Source organism: Cololabis saira, chromosome 3 (genome assembly GCF_033807715.1).
Source record: "Cololabis saira isolate AMF1-May2022 chromosome 3, fColSai1.1, whole genome shotgun sequence".
Taxonomy (NCBI): domain Eukaryota; kingdom Metazoa; phylum Chordata; class Actinopteri; order Beloniformes; family Belonidae; genus Cololabis; species Cololabis saira.
The window spans coordinates 52,431,446-52,448,945 of record NC_084589.1 but is presented as its reverse complement, the minus strand read 5'-3'; the positions used below and the strand labels follow the sequence as shown (position 1 = coordinate 52,448,945).

The 17,500-nt window shown below is 46.3% G+C and overlaps 1 protein-coding gene across 3 annotated transcripts in view; it reads left to right on the top strand.

The window, feature by feature from the left end:
* LOC133440489 (atrial natriuretic peptide receptor 1-like) overlaps nucleotides 1-17,500 on the top strand; it is a 51,506-nt gene that overhangs the window by 4,265 nt on the left and 29,741 nt on the right. For all 3 annotated transcript variants that reach the window (XM_061717749.1, XM_061717751.1, XM_061717750.1), the window contains exons 4-7: nucleotides 1,790-2,129; nucleotides 6,119-6,306; nucleotides 6,423-6,536; nucleotides 13,096-13,231. In XM_061717749.1, the coding sequence (XP_061573733.1) occupies nucleotides 1,790-2,129; nucleotides 6,119-6,306; nucleotides 6,423-6,536; nucleotides 13,096-13,231 (778 nt within the window). The remainder of the gene's footprint in view (nucleotides 1-1,789; nucleotides 2,130-6,118; nucleotides 6,307-6,422; nucleotides 6,537-13,095; nucleotides 13,232-17,500) is intronic.

Below are 17,500 nucleotides of genomic sequence, written 5' to 3'. Positions count from 1 at the left end.
AGAGTCATGGTGGTGTCATCGGACTTAGTTTTGAGTCCTTGACCTTTATTGGTGAAAATTGCACACATGAGGGCCCGTTCGTTGTTGCTTGCAGCTTTAATTAGTGCCACGGCTGCGCCAAGAGGCACGCCTCCTCCATAGCTATGCCATAGTAATGGAGGAGGAGTGCCTCTGGCGAATCATATATCAAAACGTGTGTCTCAATCGGGAATAGTGTGCTATGACTTTTGGTGTTGAAATTCCCATTTTTCCCAAAGTTATTCCCAAAAGAACGGCCAAAAAAACCCATTCAAAGCGGACGGGAAAAAGTAAAAAAAAAGCACCAAAATTCACCTTTTTTCTGAGTCACCTAACTTTCTCATACTTGCACGTAGAAATGTCATTCAAACTTCAAAACGGAGGAAAACTTCTCTTCTTCTCTCCAAACCTGAAACTGTTTTTTCCTGAGATGTACACTTTTCAAGATATGAGCACTCAAGCGAGGACTGGAAATCACTTTTTTGTCAAATCTAGAGTGGGGCTGTCATTGTAACTCGAGCTCACGGCCAAACTGTAAAAGCTAGACTATAATAATTTTTGGCCAGAATGTAGACATAGGTGTTGAGATTCATAAAATGGGACTTCACACTGACGTTACTCAAACATTTTAAGGAATATCTGAATAAAATTAAGATTGTCAGAATCTGCCTGGTTCTGTGTCTCTCACAATGTCTTTGTTTTTCTGCTAGGCGCTATGGTTTTCTCACAAATCTGAGTTATTTGAGAACTTGTCACAAGGCAAAATCTGGGGTTTTCTCACAGCCAACCCGGAACCTTCCTCATGTCGAGGTTCTTGTTGCCCCTAGCAACCAGAGCTCAGCTGCTGAGTCATTGCCTAAGCCAGAACTGGTCACATGACTGAGTCAGAACTGGTCACATGACTGAGTCAGTACAGACTTCATATACTTTAACCTGGAAAATGGAGAAATCTGAACCCTGACGTTTGGACCTTAGATGATCCCCAGGCCTGCTGGGAACCAGTTCATGGTATATATATATATATATATATATATATATATATATATATATATATATATATATATATATATATATTATTATTATTATTATTATTATTATTATATTTTATATATATTAAATACCCCCCTTACACACACACACACACACACACACACACACACACACACACACACACACACACACACACACACACGCACACAGACACACGCACACAGACACACACACACTAACCCAGAGTAAATGTTATAACTTTTGAACGGTTTCACATAGAGTCCTGGGTGGTGTCATTGGACTCAGTATTGAGTCCTTGACTATGATTGGTGCAAATTAGCCCCGTCCCTTTTTCTGATCCTTTCTTCGATCCCAATTTTCTGCAATAACTTTTGAATGGTTTGACATAGAGAGTCGTGGGTGGTGTCATCGGACTCGGTATTGAATCCTTGACCTTCATTGGTGCAAATTAGCCCCGCCCCTTCTTCTGATTGGCCGATATGTGATATTCCGATAACTTTTGAATGGTTTGACATAGAGAGTCGTGGGTGGTGTCATCGGACTTAGTTTTTAGTCCTTCACCTTTATTGCTGAAAAATGCAGCAATGTACACAAATGGGCAGCAGCCCGCCTTGGCACTCTCGAAATTTCTGCGAGGAAATTTTCTAGTTATTATTATTATTGTCCCGTGACTGTTCCAGGTGGGGCTGTTCACCACCCACTGGGGGTTATTATTATTATTATTATTATTATTATTATTATTATTCCCATTATTATTCAGGTGGGGCTGTTCACCACCCACTGGCGGCTGCCCCTGATCACGGCGGGGGCCCCGGCCGTTGCCTTCCACGGCGGCGTTTACCCGTTCATCACCAACACGGGCCCCACGCACCGCAAGCTGGGCCGCTTCGCGCTGCGGCTCTGCCGGCGCTTCGGCTGGCTGCGCCACGTCACGCTCATGTTCTCCGACAACAAGCTGGACGACCGGCCCTGCTACTTCGCCATGGAGGGGCTGTACACGGAGCTGCGGGGGGCCAACGTCAGCACGCAGGACAGCGTCTTCGAGGAGACGCCCGTCAACTACTCCCAGATCCTCAACGACATCCAGAGCAGCGGCCGCGGTGAGTGAGGGGGGGCCGGGGCTGGGGCTGGGGGGGCTATTATTATTATAATTATTAATATTATTATTATTATTATTATTATTATTATTATTATGGCCGACATCCAGAGCAGCAGCTGCGGTGAGTCCTGGGGGGGGCCGGGGGGGGCGGGGGGGGTCTATAATAATAATAATAATAATAATAATAATAATAATATTATTATTATTATTATTATTATTATTATTATTATTATTATTATTATTATTATTATTATTATTATTATTGTTAGGTCCTGAGCACTGACAGTGCGAAGGCCCTATTGTATCTGTAGGAATTCTTCTTATTATTATTTTCCTTCTGACCAAATTAGGGCCTTTTTTCCCCCTAAACGTGCCCCAAAAGTCACCAAATTTTGCACCAAGCCAGGCCTGGTGAAAAATGTGATATTTAATGGTTTGCATTAATGGGCGTGGCCTAACGGCTCAACAGCGCCCCCTAGAAAACTTTTCTCTGCCATAACTTTTGAATGGTTTGACATAAAGAGTCATGTTGGTGTCATCGGACTTAGTTTTGAGTCCTTGACCATAATTGGTTATAATTGCAAGCGCGAGGGCCCGTTCATCGCTGCTTGCAGCTTTAATTATTATTATTATTATAGTTATTTTTAGTATTATTGTTGTTATTATCATTATTTTTATGATTATGGGTTATGGGTCTGGTTGGTTGATCTGGTTCCGATGGTTCTGGACCCGTTCAGAGGTCTGAGCGGTTCTGGACCAGAACAGACGGTTCTGGACCCGGTTGTTGTGAAGGAGTCAGTTCCTGAAAAGCTGCAGTTTAACGGTGAGTTTCCCACGTGAAGCTCTTCAAACAGAGACTTTTATAGCGTCATAAAAACTACTGAACCATAAACTATCAGGACCAGGACCAACACCAGGACCGGGGTCTCAGGACCGGGTCTCAGGACCGGGACCAGGACCAGGACCAGGACCAGGTCTCAGGACCAGGACCAGGACTAGGTCTCAGGACCAGAACCAGGACCGGGGTCTCAGGACCGGGGTCTCAGGACCAGAACCAGGACCAGGACCAGGACCGGGGTCTCAGGACCAGGACCAGGTCTCAGGACCAGGTCTCAGGACCGGGACCAGGACCAGGTCTCAGGACCGGGGTCTCAGGACCAGGACCAGGACCAGGACCAGGTCTCAGGACCAGGTCTCAGGACCGGGACCAGGACCAGGGTCTCAGGACCGGGACCGGGTCTCAGGACCAGAACCAGGACCGGGATCTCAGGACCGGGGTCTCAGGACCGGGGTCTCAGGACCGGGGTCTCAGGACCGGGTCTCAGGACCAGCAGGTCATTCATTAACCGGGTCGGCGCCGGTATCTGATCTCGAGGCATTTCCTGCCAAACAAACTCCGGCTAATTTTATCTGGAGACTCGTTAATCAAACACGATGACCTGAAACCAGGAACACACTGCAAAAACTCTAAATCTTAAGTCTTATTTCTAGTTAAAATGACTCATTTTAGTCAAAAAAATCTCATTACACTTAAAACAAGACTCATCACTGGAAAAAACAACAACTTTCACCTGTTTCAAGTAGATTTTCTCTTAAAATAAGTAGAAAATCTGCCAGTGGAACAAGATTAATACGTGGAGAGGTTCTGTTGGACCAGACCAGCGGTCCGACCCGGTCCTCCCGGTCTCCCTGGGGGGCCACCTGATCCAGGAGGATCAGGTTCTCCACCGTCGGGGCTGAAGGTGAACCGGGTCGTCCCCGTCAGCAGAACCAGAACCTCCATCAAATATTCATGAGCAGCAGGAAACAGCCGGTCCTCCTGGAGGAGGAGCGTTTCCATGGCAACGCCGTCCCAGCAGCGTCTCCACGGCAACGCGGGCCCGGCAGGTCCGGACGTCCGTCTTTACCGGCAGGTTTTCAACCCGCGACCTGGAGCTACTGGAGAACAAACGGTTGCCGGGACAACCGTCTCCGGAAGTTCAGGTCTGGACTTGGACCAGGTTCGGGTCCAGTAGAACCAGTATGGGGTCCAGTAGAACCAGTATGGGGTCCAGTAGAACCAGTATGGGGTCCAGTAGAACCAGTAGAACCAGTATGGGGTCCAGTAGAACCAGTATGGGGTCCAGTAGAACCAGTATGGGGTCCAGTAGAACCAGTAGAACCAGTATGGGGTCCAGTAGAACCAGTATGGGGTCCAGTAGAACCAGTATGAGGTCCAGTAGAACCAGTATGAGGTCCAGTAGAACCAGAACCAGAACCAGGTGAAACAGAAAAGCTCCGTCATCTAAATAAAGATCTGCAGCTTAAATGTTAAAGTTTAACCTGATGAGACTGAAGCTGCTGTGATTGGACCTGTGTGTGTGTGTGTGTGTGTGTGTGTGTGTGTGTGTGTGTGTGTGTGTGTGTGTGTGTGTAAAACACAGATCAGAGATTTGTTCTCATACGTATTTCAGGATCAATCCTTCAGCGGTTTCATGGTCCACTTTCTCCGCGGAGCTGGTTCCGACACACGTTTCTATTATTTATAATATATAACTAATATTTTTTTATATATTTTTGCAATTGCAATTTTTGCAATGTAATTTATGCTTAGTCATGTTAGTTGATCAAAATATGTCATTTAAATTGTGCGTTTCCACCAGCAGGGCGGCGCCAGGCAGGAGCTGTTGGAAACAAACCGGCCGAAGAGATTGTTGTTTCCAGAAGGAAAAAGAGAAAAATAACTCAAGAGAAAAGAGGATTCAACGTTTCTTGGAGCGAATCATTTGCATTCATTGCCTGAATGTTTGCTCTGTAGCAAGAAGTCCAATAACAAAAACAGTCATGTGGAAAGACATTAGCAGCTACATTAGCAGCTACATTTGCAGCTACATTAGCAGCTACATTTGCAGCTACATTAGCAGCCCAGTACCCAGTTATAACTAATATAGAAACATGCAACATGTGTTTCTTCATTCTAAGGCTGATACAAGACTTTTCATCTTTTGCGGCTCCAGACATATTTGTTTTTTGTGTTTTTGGTCCAATATGGCTCTAAAACATTTTGGGTTGCCGACTGGACTAGACAAATACAGCTGTGTATCATCAGCATAGCAATGAACATTGATGCTGGTTCTGGATTATACTTCTCAAGACCCTAGTACTGAACCCTGCGGGACACCATAGCAGACCCTTACTGGACCAGACCAGTACAGACCAGTACCAGTATAGACACCAGTAAGAGGTCTAACCGGAGTTCTTTGTCGTCATGGTTGACGGTGATCAGTCGCGAGGTTGTTGGGCCGGCGCCGACCGACAACAGTGTGGTAGTGGGTGAAGCGGGTCAGGGCTTCAGGGGGAACTGCTGGTACCCCTGGCACCCCTGGTACCCCTGGTATCCTGGTACCCCTGGTATCCTGGTACCCCTGGTACCCCTGGTACCCCTGGTACCCCTGGCACCCCTGATACCCCTGGCACCGCTGGAGACCAGCCTAAAGCATGAATTAAGGTTCTGTGTTAAACCAATGCAGAACCTACGCTGCTGCCGTGACACTGTTATGAATCCTCCGGACTTCTCCGTCACTCCATTTCGCCGCCGTACAGTAGCGAGCGCTAGGAGGGTGCAATCTTTTCCTGAATGGTTTATCCGACTTTTCCGGTAACAGTGAATCAAAGAGATAAGGACAACTACAAAACAAAAAAAAATCACACACACACGAAGAAAAGAGCGCTGAAAGTTCACGACTGCTTCATGAACCGGAACCAGAAATGCGTTGCTTCCAAGAGAACCAATCACAGCCCTCTCGGTCTGCGTTGGCTCTCGACGCGTAGTTACAATCTTTGGGAGGTGCAGGTCAGGCACGGTGTGGCGTGCGCCGTGGGGTGCTCATTGCGCCGCAACTTGTGGCGCACGCTGGGTGTCGATTTAACGCAGAACCATAATCCAGCCTAAGCGTCCGTCTCTAAGTCCTGTCCCCTCCTCTCCTTGTCTCCTTGTCTCCTCGTCTCCAGTGATGTTCGTGTGCTGCTCCCCGGACGTCTTCAGGAAGCTGATGGTCCAGTTCTGGCGGGCCGACCTGCCGCACCAGGACTTCGTCTTCCTGTACATCGACCTGTTCGCCGACAGCCTGCGCTCGGCGCGCCGGACCCCCTGGTACCGCGGGGACGAGGATGACGCCGTGGCCAAGGAGGCCTTCCAGGTACGAGCCCTCCGGTCCCGCTGGTTCTGGTTCTGGGCCCGGATCCAAACCCCGTCTCCTCCCGGTGGTTCTGGTCCTGGGGCCGGACCCAATCCCCCGTCTCCTCCTGTGTCCAGAGCGTGAAGATCGTGACGTACCGCGAGCCGCAGAACCCTGAGTACCAGGACTTTGTCGGGAACCTGCGGGCCGACGCCAGGAACATGTTCAACTTCAGCCTGGACGACTCTCTGGTCAGTGTCTTCCTGCTCTCCTGGTTCCGTCCTCACGGGCGCTATTATGTTATGTTATGTTTTTATTCGGGTTTTGGTCCGACTGGGTCAGATTCTTGTTTGTTCGGTCTAGTCTGGGGTGGAAAATGGCTCCAACAAGTCGAGATATTTGATATTTCCTCGATAGACGTCAAAGTTACGTCTGAATTTAAACACTCAGTACGCACAAACATGTGAAAGTCTTGTTCTATGGCACGCTCTAAGATCTAAGGTGAGTTGTTGCTGCTGTGCCGTGGATTCCACCGGAGACCACCATGACAGGAGTCCAGATAGACTTAGGACGGATTTTGTCACCCAAAGGGATACAGGATACCGGGGTCAGCAGTCGAGAAGAGTCAGGTCCACGTCGTAAGAGGTTGATGGGGGGCCAAGGTGGAGGTCTGTCCTGCGAGTGGTAAACCCCGTTGACTGGCTCGGCTGGTTTCCCCCTTCTCCGGCAGGGTAACAGGGGCAGCAGGGTAACGGGGGCAGCAGGTAACAGGGGCAGCAGGTACCAGGGGCAGCAGGTACCAGGGGCAGCAGGGTAACAGGGACAGCAGGTACCAGGGGCAGCAGGGTACCAGGGGCAGCAGGGTAACAGGGGCAGCAGGTACCAGGGGCAGCAGGTACCAGGGGCAGCAGGGTAACAGGGGCAGCAGGTAACAGGGACAGCAGGTACCAGGGGCAGCAGGGTACCAGGGGCAGCAGGTACCAGGGGCAGCAGGAGAACAGGGGCAGCAGGTACCAGGGGCAGCAGGGTAACGGGGGCAGCAGGTACCAGGGGCAGCAGGAGAACAGGGGCAGCAGGTACCAGGGGCAGCAGGGTAACAAGGGGCAGCAGGATAACAGGGGCAGCAGGTACCAGGGCCAGCAGGGTAATGAGGGCAGCAGGGTAACAGGGGCAGCAGGGTACCAGGGGCAGCAGGTACCAGGGGCAGCAGGTACCAGGGGCAGCAGGGTAACGGGGGCAGCAGGGTAACAAGGCCAGCAGGTACCAGGGGCAGCAGGTACCAGGGGCAGCAGGTACCAGGGGCAGCAGGTACCAGGGGCAGCAGGTACCAGGGGCAGCAGGGTAACAAGGGGCAGCAGGATAACAGGGGCAGCAGGTACCAGGGGCAGCAGGATAACAGGGGCAGCAGGATAACAGGGGCAGCAGGGTACCAGGGGCAGCAGGGTAATAAGGGCAGCAGGTACCAGGGGCAGCAGGTACCAGGGGCAGCAGGATAACAGGGGCAGCAGGTACCAGGGGCAGCAGGATAACAGGGGCAGCAGGGTACCAGGGCCAGCAGGTACCGGGGGCAGCAGGTACCAGGGGCAGCAGGTACCAGGGGCAGCAGGTACCAGGGGCAGCAGGTACCAGGGGCAGCAGGTACCAGGGGCAGCAGGGTAACGGGGGCAGCAGGTACCAGGGGCAGCAGGTACCAGGGGCAGCAGGTACCAGGGGCAGCAGGTACCAGGGGCAGCAGGGTACCTGGGGCAGCAGGGTACCTGGGGCAGCAGGTACGAGGGGCAGCAGGTACCAGGGGCAGCAGGGTAACAAGGGCAGCAGGGTAACGGGGGCAGCAGGGTACCAGGGGCAGCAGGGTAACGGGGGCAGCAGGTACCAGGGGCAGCAGGGTACCAGGGGCAGCAGGTACCAGGGGCAGCAGGGTACCAGGGCCAGCAGGTACCAGGGGCAGCAGGTACCAGGGCCAGCAGGGTACCAGGGCCAGCAGGGTACCAGGGGCAGCAGGTAACAGGGGCAGCAGGTACCAGGGGCAGCAGGTACCAGGGGCAGCAGGTACCAGGAGCAGCAGGAGAACAGGGGCAGCAGGTACCAGGGCCAGCAGGTACCAGGGGCAGCAGGGTACCGGGGGCAGCAGGTAACGGGGGCAGCAGGTACCTGGGGCAGCAGGGTAATGGGGGCAGCAGGTACCAGGGGCAGCAGGTACCAGGGGCAGCAGGGTAACGGGGGCAGCAGGTAACGGGGGCAGCAGGTACCAGGGGCAGCAGGGTAACGGGGGCAGCAGGTACCAGGGGCAGCAGGTACCAGGGGCAGCAGGAGAACAGGGGCAGCAGGGTAACGGGGGCAGCAGGGTAACAGGGGCAGCAGGTACCAGGGGCAGCAGGTACCAGGGGCAGCAGGATAACGGGGGCAGCAGGTACCAGGGCCAGCAGGTACCAGGGGCAGCAGGGTACCGGGGGCAGCAGGTAACGGGGGCAGCAGGTACCTGGGGCAGCAGGGTAATGGGGGCAGCAGGTACCAGGGGCAGCAGGTACCAGGGGCAGCAGGGTAACGGGGGCAGCAGGTAACGGGGGCAGCAGGTACCAGGGGCAGCAGGGTAACGGGGGCAGCAGGTACCAGGGGCAGCAGGTACCAGGGGCAGCAGGAGAACAGGGGCAGCAGGGTAACGGGGGCAGCAGGGTAACAGGGGCAGCAGGTACCAGGGGCAGCAGGTACCAGGGGCAGCAGGATAACGGGGGCAGCAGGGTAACAAGGGGCAGCAGGTACCAGGGGCAGCAGGTACCAGAGGCAGCAGGTACCAGGGGCAGCAGGTACCAGGGGCAGAAGGGTACCAAGGTTGAGAAAAAAGAAAAAATTCCGTGAATAAAGTCGAAATTTTGCCTTTTTCTCGACTTTTCGACTTTTTCTCGAAGTCCACAATAAAAAAACATCTTCCCCTCTCAAATATTTTTTTTCCTGCATGGCCCTGATACTCTTCCGTCATATGTGTATGTGACTTTTTATTTTTTTCTTTATTCTCTGTTTTTCCTTTCCTTTTTTTTATATGCTACCTCTTTAGGTTTGCTTTTAATTTTTTTCTTGTAATGTTCTGTGTGTTATGTGTCAGATCCCAGGAAGAATAGCTGTGTAGGGATCCAGATAAAACTATAAAAACTATAAACTATAAACCTTAGACTCGTGCTCGGCCTCCAGAACCTCCTGATCTCCGAGCCAGAAACACGATCCGGCCCGTTATCTGCAGCGTTACCGTGGTAACCGAGGGACGGACCAGAGGAGGTTTGTGTTGTTGTTGTGGGGAGGAAGTGTGGTCGTCATGGAGACGGTTATCTCCCTGATAAGGTCAGGGGTCAAACGCTCCCCCACATCTCTGCTGTTTGCACTCGGCCCGCCTTCAGGAATCTGTTTTCACTAGTGGAGTTTTACTACATGAGAACAGAGAAATGGAGATAAAGAATGTAGAAATCTACAAATCTCTCACCAATATAAACTAAAACCCACTCTATTTATACAGTTACTCATGAATCAAACCCTGAATCCCCGTTACGATAACGAGGCTCGTTAAGAGAAGAACTGGTGGAATCTCAGCGGCAGAAGATCAGATCAGGAATTTTTGGACATATATAATCAGTACTGGAGTTGAGGGAGGATGGCATCCCCCCCTGAAATAAAAACGGTCCAAATCATCCCCCCTGAAATAAAAACGGTCCAAATCATCCCCCCTGAAATAAAAACGGTCCAAATCATCCCCCCTGAAATAAAAACGGTCCAAATCATCTGATGAAATAAAAACGGTCCAAATCACCCCCCCTGAAATAAAAACGGTCCAAATCATCCCCCCTGAAATAAAAACGGTCCAAATCATCCCCCTGTAAAACTGCCATCCCTCCTTTCCATCCCTTATGTCATTTCATCAATGAATGTGGTTTTACTGCTATTTCAACATTTAGAGTCATCACCAGAAAAATAACACCAGAAAAATAACTTATTTGACAATTTTCACCTGTTTCAAGTAAATTTTCACCTGAAACAAGTAGAAAAATCTGTCAGTGGAACAAGATTTATCTTCTCATTACAGGCAAAAAAATCTTGTCCCACTGGCAGATTTTCCTACTTATTTCAAGTGAAAATCTACTTGAAACAGGTGAAAATTGTTGTTTTTTTCCAGTGATGAGTCTTGTTTTAAGTGTAATGAGATTTTTTTTACTAAAATGAGACATTTTAACTAGAAATAAGACAAATATTCTTGTTAAGATTGTGAGTGTTTGCAGTGATCCATTTTACTTATCCTGTGAAGGACAGAGTCATATTGATAAGTTCAGAAAAGTGTTTTTTATTGTTGTGTTTTGATGTATTTGATGTAAGCCCAGTGGATATTTAAAGCTTACAGAAGGCTGCATTTAACTGCTGCTATGTCATTCCTGCAGTATTTCTGCAGCTGTTTTGGTCACTGCTATTATTTGTAATATATTATATTATTTGTAATCAGCACAAATTATCTGTCCCCATATGATAAAATCCACCATCCCCGCTGATTTTTTTTTACAACTCGAGTACTGACTATAATGTCATAGTCATTATTTCATAGTTATGATACCCCAACACAATCAATACCTCATGTCTCCTCTTCTCTGTATTTGGCAAAAATCTTTTCTTTGTATTTGCTTTTGAACCTGTAGATGGTTTGCATAATGTGACGTTCTGAAGCCTAAATGTCCGTTTCTCTCCGTTTACAAGCAAACGTGAAGACGGAGGTTTTACAAATCTCCACTTTGGCTGGAGTTTTCAGAAATGATGGTTTTTGGAGACTTTGAGCTTCGTTTTCGTGTAAACGAACGAACAAAACGCAGGAAAACACCACTGTTTTTGCTACGTGGAAACGTGGCCGGAGATGGAGGATAAACTGGTTAGCTGGGGGAAGTTAATGTGGTTAGCACACACACACACACACACACACACACACACACACACACACACACACACACACACACACACATACGGTAACAGGATCCTGACGGGAAGCAGAGCCTCAAACTCATCATGAGGAAGATCTGGGTCCCTGAAGACCAGACTGGTCCGTGATGATGGGGAGGGTCATGTGACCAGCTGCTCAGGTCACATGACCCCTCTGGTAGGGCTGTGCGATTAATCGATTTTAAATCTAAATCGGATGTATTAATCAAAATCAATGTTAAAAAAAGAAAATCGGAAAATGGATGTTCCTTTTTTGCAGCTGCATTACAGACAGAGCCCGTCTAGTCTTTGTTTGGTCAAGAAAATGGTAAATGTTGTCACTTTACTAAACTCAAGGAGGATTTACAGGATCTTTCAATTGCACTTCATTCCCAATAGGGACATTTGTTTGCTATTTTTCTTTAAAAATAAAGATAAAATGTTTGAAACAATTTATTCCATTGTCTTTTGTAGTTTTACCAAAAAAATCTAAATCGAAAATCGGGGTTTCAGAGAAAAAAATCGGGATTTTATTTTTGTCCAAAATCGCCCAGCCCTACCCTCTGGTAACTAAACTCACCGGCTTCAATTCAGCATCGATGGCAAAGTCGGTCCGACGTTTGGTCGTCATGCCGACCCTTAGAGGGTTTTATTGATCTGGGTTTTTTCTGTTTCTATTTCTGTATTTAATGATATTGTATTTAGACACAGCCACCTCCGTTACCGTGGTAACCGCCCATCCATCCTAACGTCGTTAGGCAAGTCAAGTTTATTCATACAGCACAAGTCAACACAAAGTGTTTTACATCAACATTAAAAGCAACAAGACACAATTAAAACATAAATAACAAATAAAAATGAAATAAAATGATAAGAAAGGAGGTAAAATATTAAAAAGCACAAGTTGTTAAACAGTAAGGGCAGTAGATCCAGCAGGTTCATCTCATTCTTACAACGGCAAGAATTATGTTTCTATACGGTCAAAACGTACAAAGACCGGGTCAAATACAGGATTACAAAAGTAATCTGTGCCGATTCCTGCGGTGAATTAAACCAATTTGACAATTCTACGTCACAATACCTGCATTCAGGGCTTATCCATAACTTTGCGCGGGTTTCAAAAAGTATTTAATTTAAGAGTACGCTTAAATAACAAATAAAATGAAATAAAATGATGATAAAAGAGGTAAAATAATAAAAATCACAAAGTGTTAAAAAGGGCAGTAGAGTACAGGTAAGGTAAGTACCATATTGTCCCGAATATAAGACGACCCTGATTATAAGACGACCCTCTTTTTCAAGACTCAAGTTTGAAAAAAGACTTTTTGAACACCAAATTCAATTTTTATACCGAAAATAATTACAGTACATCTGAAACAAATGATTATAACAATATATTGGAGAGAAAAATCATGTTATTTTGCCTCATTCCAAGCATCATCTTGAAGTTTGCATCATAACTTCTCCTCAGCTGCCGGTTCACCTGCCGATCTTCCACCCACTTTTCTCGTTTCTCCATCTTCTGTTATCTCTTCTCTTATTTTCTTTTCTTTCTTAGCGCTATTTTTTATTTTTCTTCTTCGTGACAGGGGTTGGCTTTGTCCTGGGGAGTTTAGTTCAGCATTCGCTTTAAAGATATCTGGAGCCATCTAGCGTTGTGAATGGGCATAACGTCTAGACCCCGAATGTAAGAAGACCCCCACTTTTTCAGTCTTATTTCAATGCAAAAAACACCGTCTTATATTTGGGCCAATACGGTATTTAATTTAGGCTTCAGTAAACAGTAATGTTTTTATCCTGATTTAAAGGAGCTGACAGTTTTCCGAGTCATTTCCGGGTTCTGAGTTCCTGCCTCTCGTGTTTCAGATGAACATCATCGCCGGAGGTTTCTACGACGGCCTGATGCTTTACCTGCACACGCTGAACGAGACGCTGACGCCGTCGGGGGAACGGCCCCGAGTGGAGGACGTGACCCGGAGGATGTGGAACCGGACCTTCCACGGTCAGTGGTGCTGCCTTGTAGCACCCTATAATGTAATAATTTTCTATAATGTAATAATTTCCTGAAAATGTAATAACGCCTGAAAATGTAATAAAATTTGCACTTAACTCAATCGAAAATGTAATAAAACCCAATAATGTAATAACTTCACCAATAATGTAATAAAATATCCTGACGGATATTGTAATAACATTTTTACCAATAATGTAATACCTTATTATGTTATTGTTAATTTATTACATGGAACTCAAAGTCTGTAATTTAACCTAATAATCATTCTGGTGTTTCAAATCCAGCGTATAAAACATTCTTAGATACTTTAAACACAAAATGTAGAACTCTGGACTGAAAATGAACATATATATTACATTATTTGTCAAGTATTACATTATCAGTTTTGGGAAAAAAAAAAGACCCAACTGAAAATGTAATAAATTCCCAATAATGTATTACATTATTGGTAAAAATGTTATTACGATATCAGTCAGGATATTTTATTACATTATTGGTCAAGCTATTACATTATTGGATTTTATTACATTTTTGATTGAGTTAAGTGCAAATTGTATTACATTTTCAGGAAATTATTACATTATAGGGTGCTACACGCCTCGCGTCTGAAAAAACGAGTTTGTCAGCGTCTCTGGTCCTTAAAAACATCCTGCAAGACGAAGAAGTAGCTCGGTGTTCTTCTTCTGCACACATGTAACCGGTTCTGAAGCCAGAATCACACCAGAACCAGAACCAGAACCAGAGTCAGGGCTAGGTGTTCCTCAGGGCTCAATCCTGGGACTTGTTCGGTTTATCCTTTACATTCTTTATTTCATTCCTTAAAAAAGTTCAATATAATTACAACAAATTTCTTTCCTTGAATGAAAGGGAACAGAAAGATTATTTAATCTATCCCCTTTTCCTGAGAAATCAAATTTCAATTAATCTAATAATAAAAAAACAAATTACAAATTACAAATTACGCGATTTGAGAAAAAAAAACACTTTCCAATAAACGGAATTAAAAAACAAAAACAAAACAAAATTACTTTGCACAACAAAGTTATAAAATAACAAAATATATGTCGTTAAACACAGATAAACACAGATAATGTATTATTTTTTGATTCAAAGAAAAACAATATGACAATAGTGCTAAAAAAAGAAAGAGAAAGAAAAGAAAACCCACCTAACTTAACAATTATCATGATATTTCTTCATCAAACTTATTATAACTTTATTATTCTTTCTCTCCTTTAAACCACTAACAGGTCAGTGTTTTGTGAAAATAAACAGGAAATAATCCTGATAATAAAACCTCCAGGTCCGATGGAGCCGAGCCGTCGCTCTGTCGCTCTCACGGGGCTGATTTCTGTCTCGGTTTCAGTTTTCAGTTTATTTTGGTCATCACGTCACAAAAAAAGAATAAAAATAAGACAAACATCAAAATAGCTTTTTACAAAATTAAAAATAAAATAAAAATGACAACAAGGAAACGAATACACTGTTCAAAGAAAACATGACACAAAAAAAATAAGTTTCCAAAATACAAATAACATCCAGACCGAGAAAGGTGAATGAACTAATGAATCCATGAATCCTGGTTCTGTTGGGACGAATCAGGACTTTCTCTGGCTCCGTTCAGCCGTGAATCTTCATCTGGACCAGATATTTATTCTCAGGGAAAACGGAGGAGGGAGTGAGACGGAGGAGGGGAGGTAACGAGATCCATCAGAGATAATCTTCATGAGGAGGAGGAGGAGGATGATGAAGGCAGCACATCATAAACCCTTCAACAGCAGCAGCCAGATCAGATTTCAGCTTCCTGTCTCTGCTCCATTAGCTTTTAGCTGCTGAACAACCAGCTCTGCTGAACTCCCAGCAGGTACGAGGACAGAAACGGGTCTGAACAACACAGAACTCTTCAAAACCAACACAGAACCAATAAAGACCAACAGAGAAGCTTCAAGACTAACCCAGAACCGGTTTCCACCAAGTTTTTTTTCCCGTTTCCACCGTAACCGTGGTGAAAACGGAAAAAAACGTCCTGTTTCCACCACGGTTACTTCCTGTTTCCACCACAGTTACTTCCTTTTTTCCACCACAGTTACTTCCTGTTTCCACCACGCTTATTTCCTGTTTCCACCAAGTTTACTTCCTGTTTCCACCACGGTTACTTCCCGTTTCCACCAAGATTATTTCCTGTTTCCACCAAGTTTACTTCCTATTTCCACCAAGTTTACTTCCTGTTTCCACCACGGTTACTTCCCGTTTCCACCAAGTTTATTTCCTGTTTCCACCACGCTTACTTCCTGTTTCCACCACGCTTACTTCCTGTTTCCACCATGCTTACTTCCTGTTTCCACCACGGTTACTTCCCGTTTCCACCACAGTTACTTCCCGTTTCCACCATGCTTACTTCCTGTTTCCACCACGGTTACTTCCCATTTCCACCAAGATTATTTCCTGTTTCCACCAAGTTTACTTCCTGTTTCCACCACGGTTACTTCCCGTTTCCACCAAGATTATTTCCCGTTTCCACCACGTTTACTTCCTGTTTCCACCAAGATTATTTCCTGTTTCCACCACGGTTACTTCCCGTTTCCACCAAGATTATTTCCCGTTTCCACCACGTTTACTTCCTGTTTCCACCACAACCAACCTAGAACCTTCCAGAACCTTCCCGTGGGTCCCTAGTGGTCGGTAAAGGAACTGCACGTTTCTTTATCTAGCTGGATGTCGTCTGGTGGAAATAAAGGATTTTACAGAAACTGCAGACCAACAATGAACATTGCTGCTCTCTTTATCTCCTTCTGTAAAGTTATTCATGGTGTGAATCACGTTGTACTGAAGCAAAGCATCATGGGAGTCGGAGTTGATTAGATCTGAGTATCTGTGGACAGAATAGTTTATTGCTGAACACCTTGGAGTTCCTCAGTAGTTCCTCAGTAGTTCCTCAGTAGTTCCTCAGTATTTCCTCAGGGTTCTTTGTACATTTTATGATGAACCATCACCAGAAGAAATGCTAGTTTTAGATTAGTTTTACTCTGGTGTTGGACTAGTTTTAGACCAGTTTTTGGCCCCGTCCCAATTCTCCCCCTCGCCCTCGTTTTCTTCACTAACCCTAAATTTTGCGCGTTCCCGTGAGGGTAGTCGTGTCCCAATTCCTCTTTTCACCAAGGGGGAGGGGGCATAACGAGGGCGAGGGGCTGAGAATAGCCCCTTCACAGCGAGGGATTTCACATGCTGACTTGGTGAGCGAGGGGGTATGAAAATTTTCCAGAATGCTTTTCGTCGTCATTTGCGGACTGAATCAAAAAAAAAAAACGTGGCGGACATTTCTTAGTGAATAAATCAATATTTTGAGTTAGTTTCTGCATAAAATGCGTTTTGATTACATTTCTAGCGAGAAATATATATTTTACTTTCATAATATTCACTCAGTGAATGTACATAATAACTTTTTTTGTCCGTTGTTCGCTAAGAATCGCGCCGGAGTAAAGGCTGTTAGGTTACGCCGTAGGCTACGTAGCCTACGGCGTAGCTTACGTAGCCTACGCCGTAGGCTCTGCGTCGATTTGACTCGCCGACCGAGGGCAAACATCATTTGCAGACTCGTCTCAGATTGTGACCGAGGGAGCAAGCATTTTTTTGTGAGAAATAGAGAGAAATAATCCTGTGACTCGTCAGATTTGTTTTGGATGTTTCTGATATAATAGTTTTCAGAAACCACAAAGCTGTTATCTGGGTAATTTACACACTTTCAGATAAAGCTGAAGTGAAGATAGCGGAGCCGTTTTATGGTTCCGTGTTAAATTGACGTAGAGCCTACAGCGTAGGTTATGCGGCGATGCGCGCCGTACGCCGTAACCTACGCCGTAGCTCTGCGTCAATTTAACGCAGACCCATAAGTTCCGGAGCCGGCGGGCAGAAATCTCAAAATTTTCGGAGCAAATTTCTTAATAGGCGTAGCTACAACTGTTAGATTTCATCTATTAAACCAACATTTATCTTCCTAAATTATTTATTTCAGCCAGCGTAATTCTCAACAGAGCTGCAGGTTTCTCTCTCGGGGCGACGGAGCAGGTTGACCCGGCGGACACGTCTGATCTCGGGCTGTGAGCTGCTGCTGCTGTTACCATGGTAACAGCTGCTGCTGCTCCCCGGGGCCGGGGGCTCTTCTCATCTCCGAAAACATCGAGTCAAATTTCTTAACAGGCGTTATTTGGATAAACTGAGCCCCGGTTGGGGATCTTAACGGTGGCATATTAACAGCGC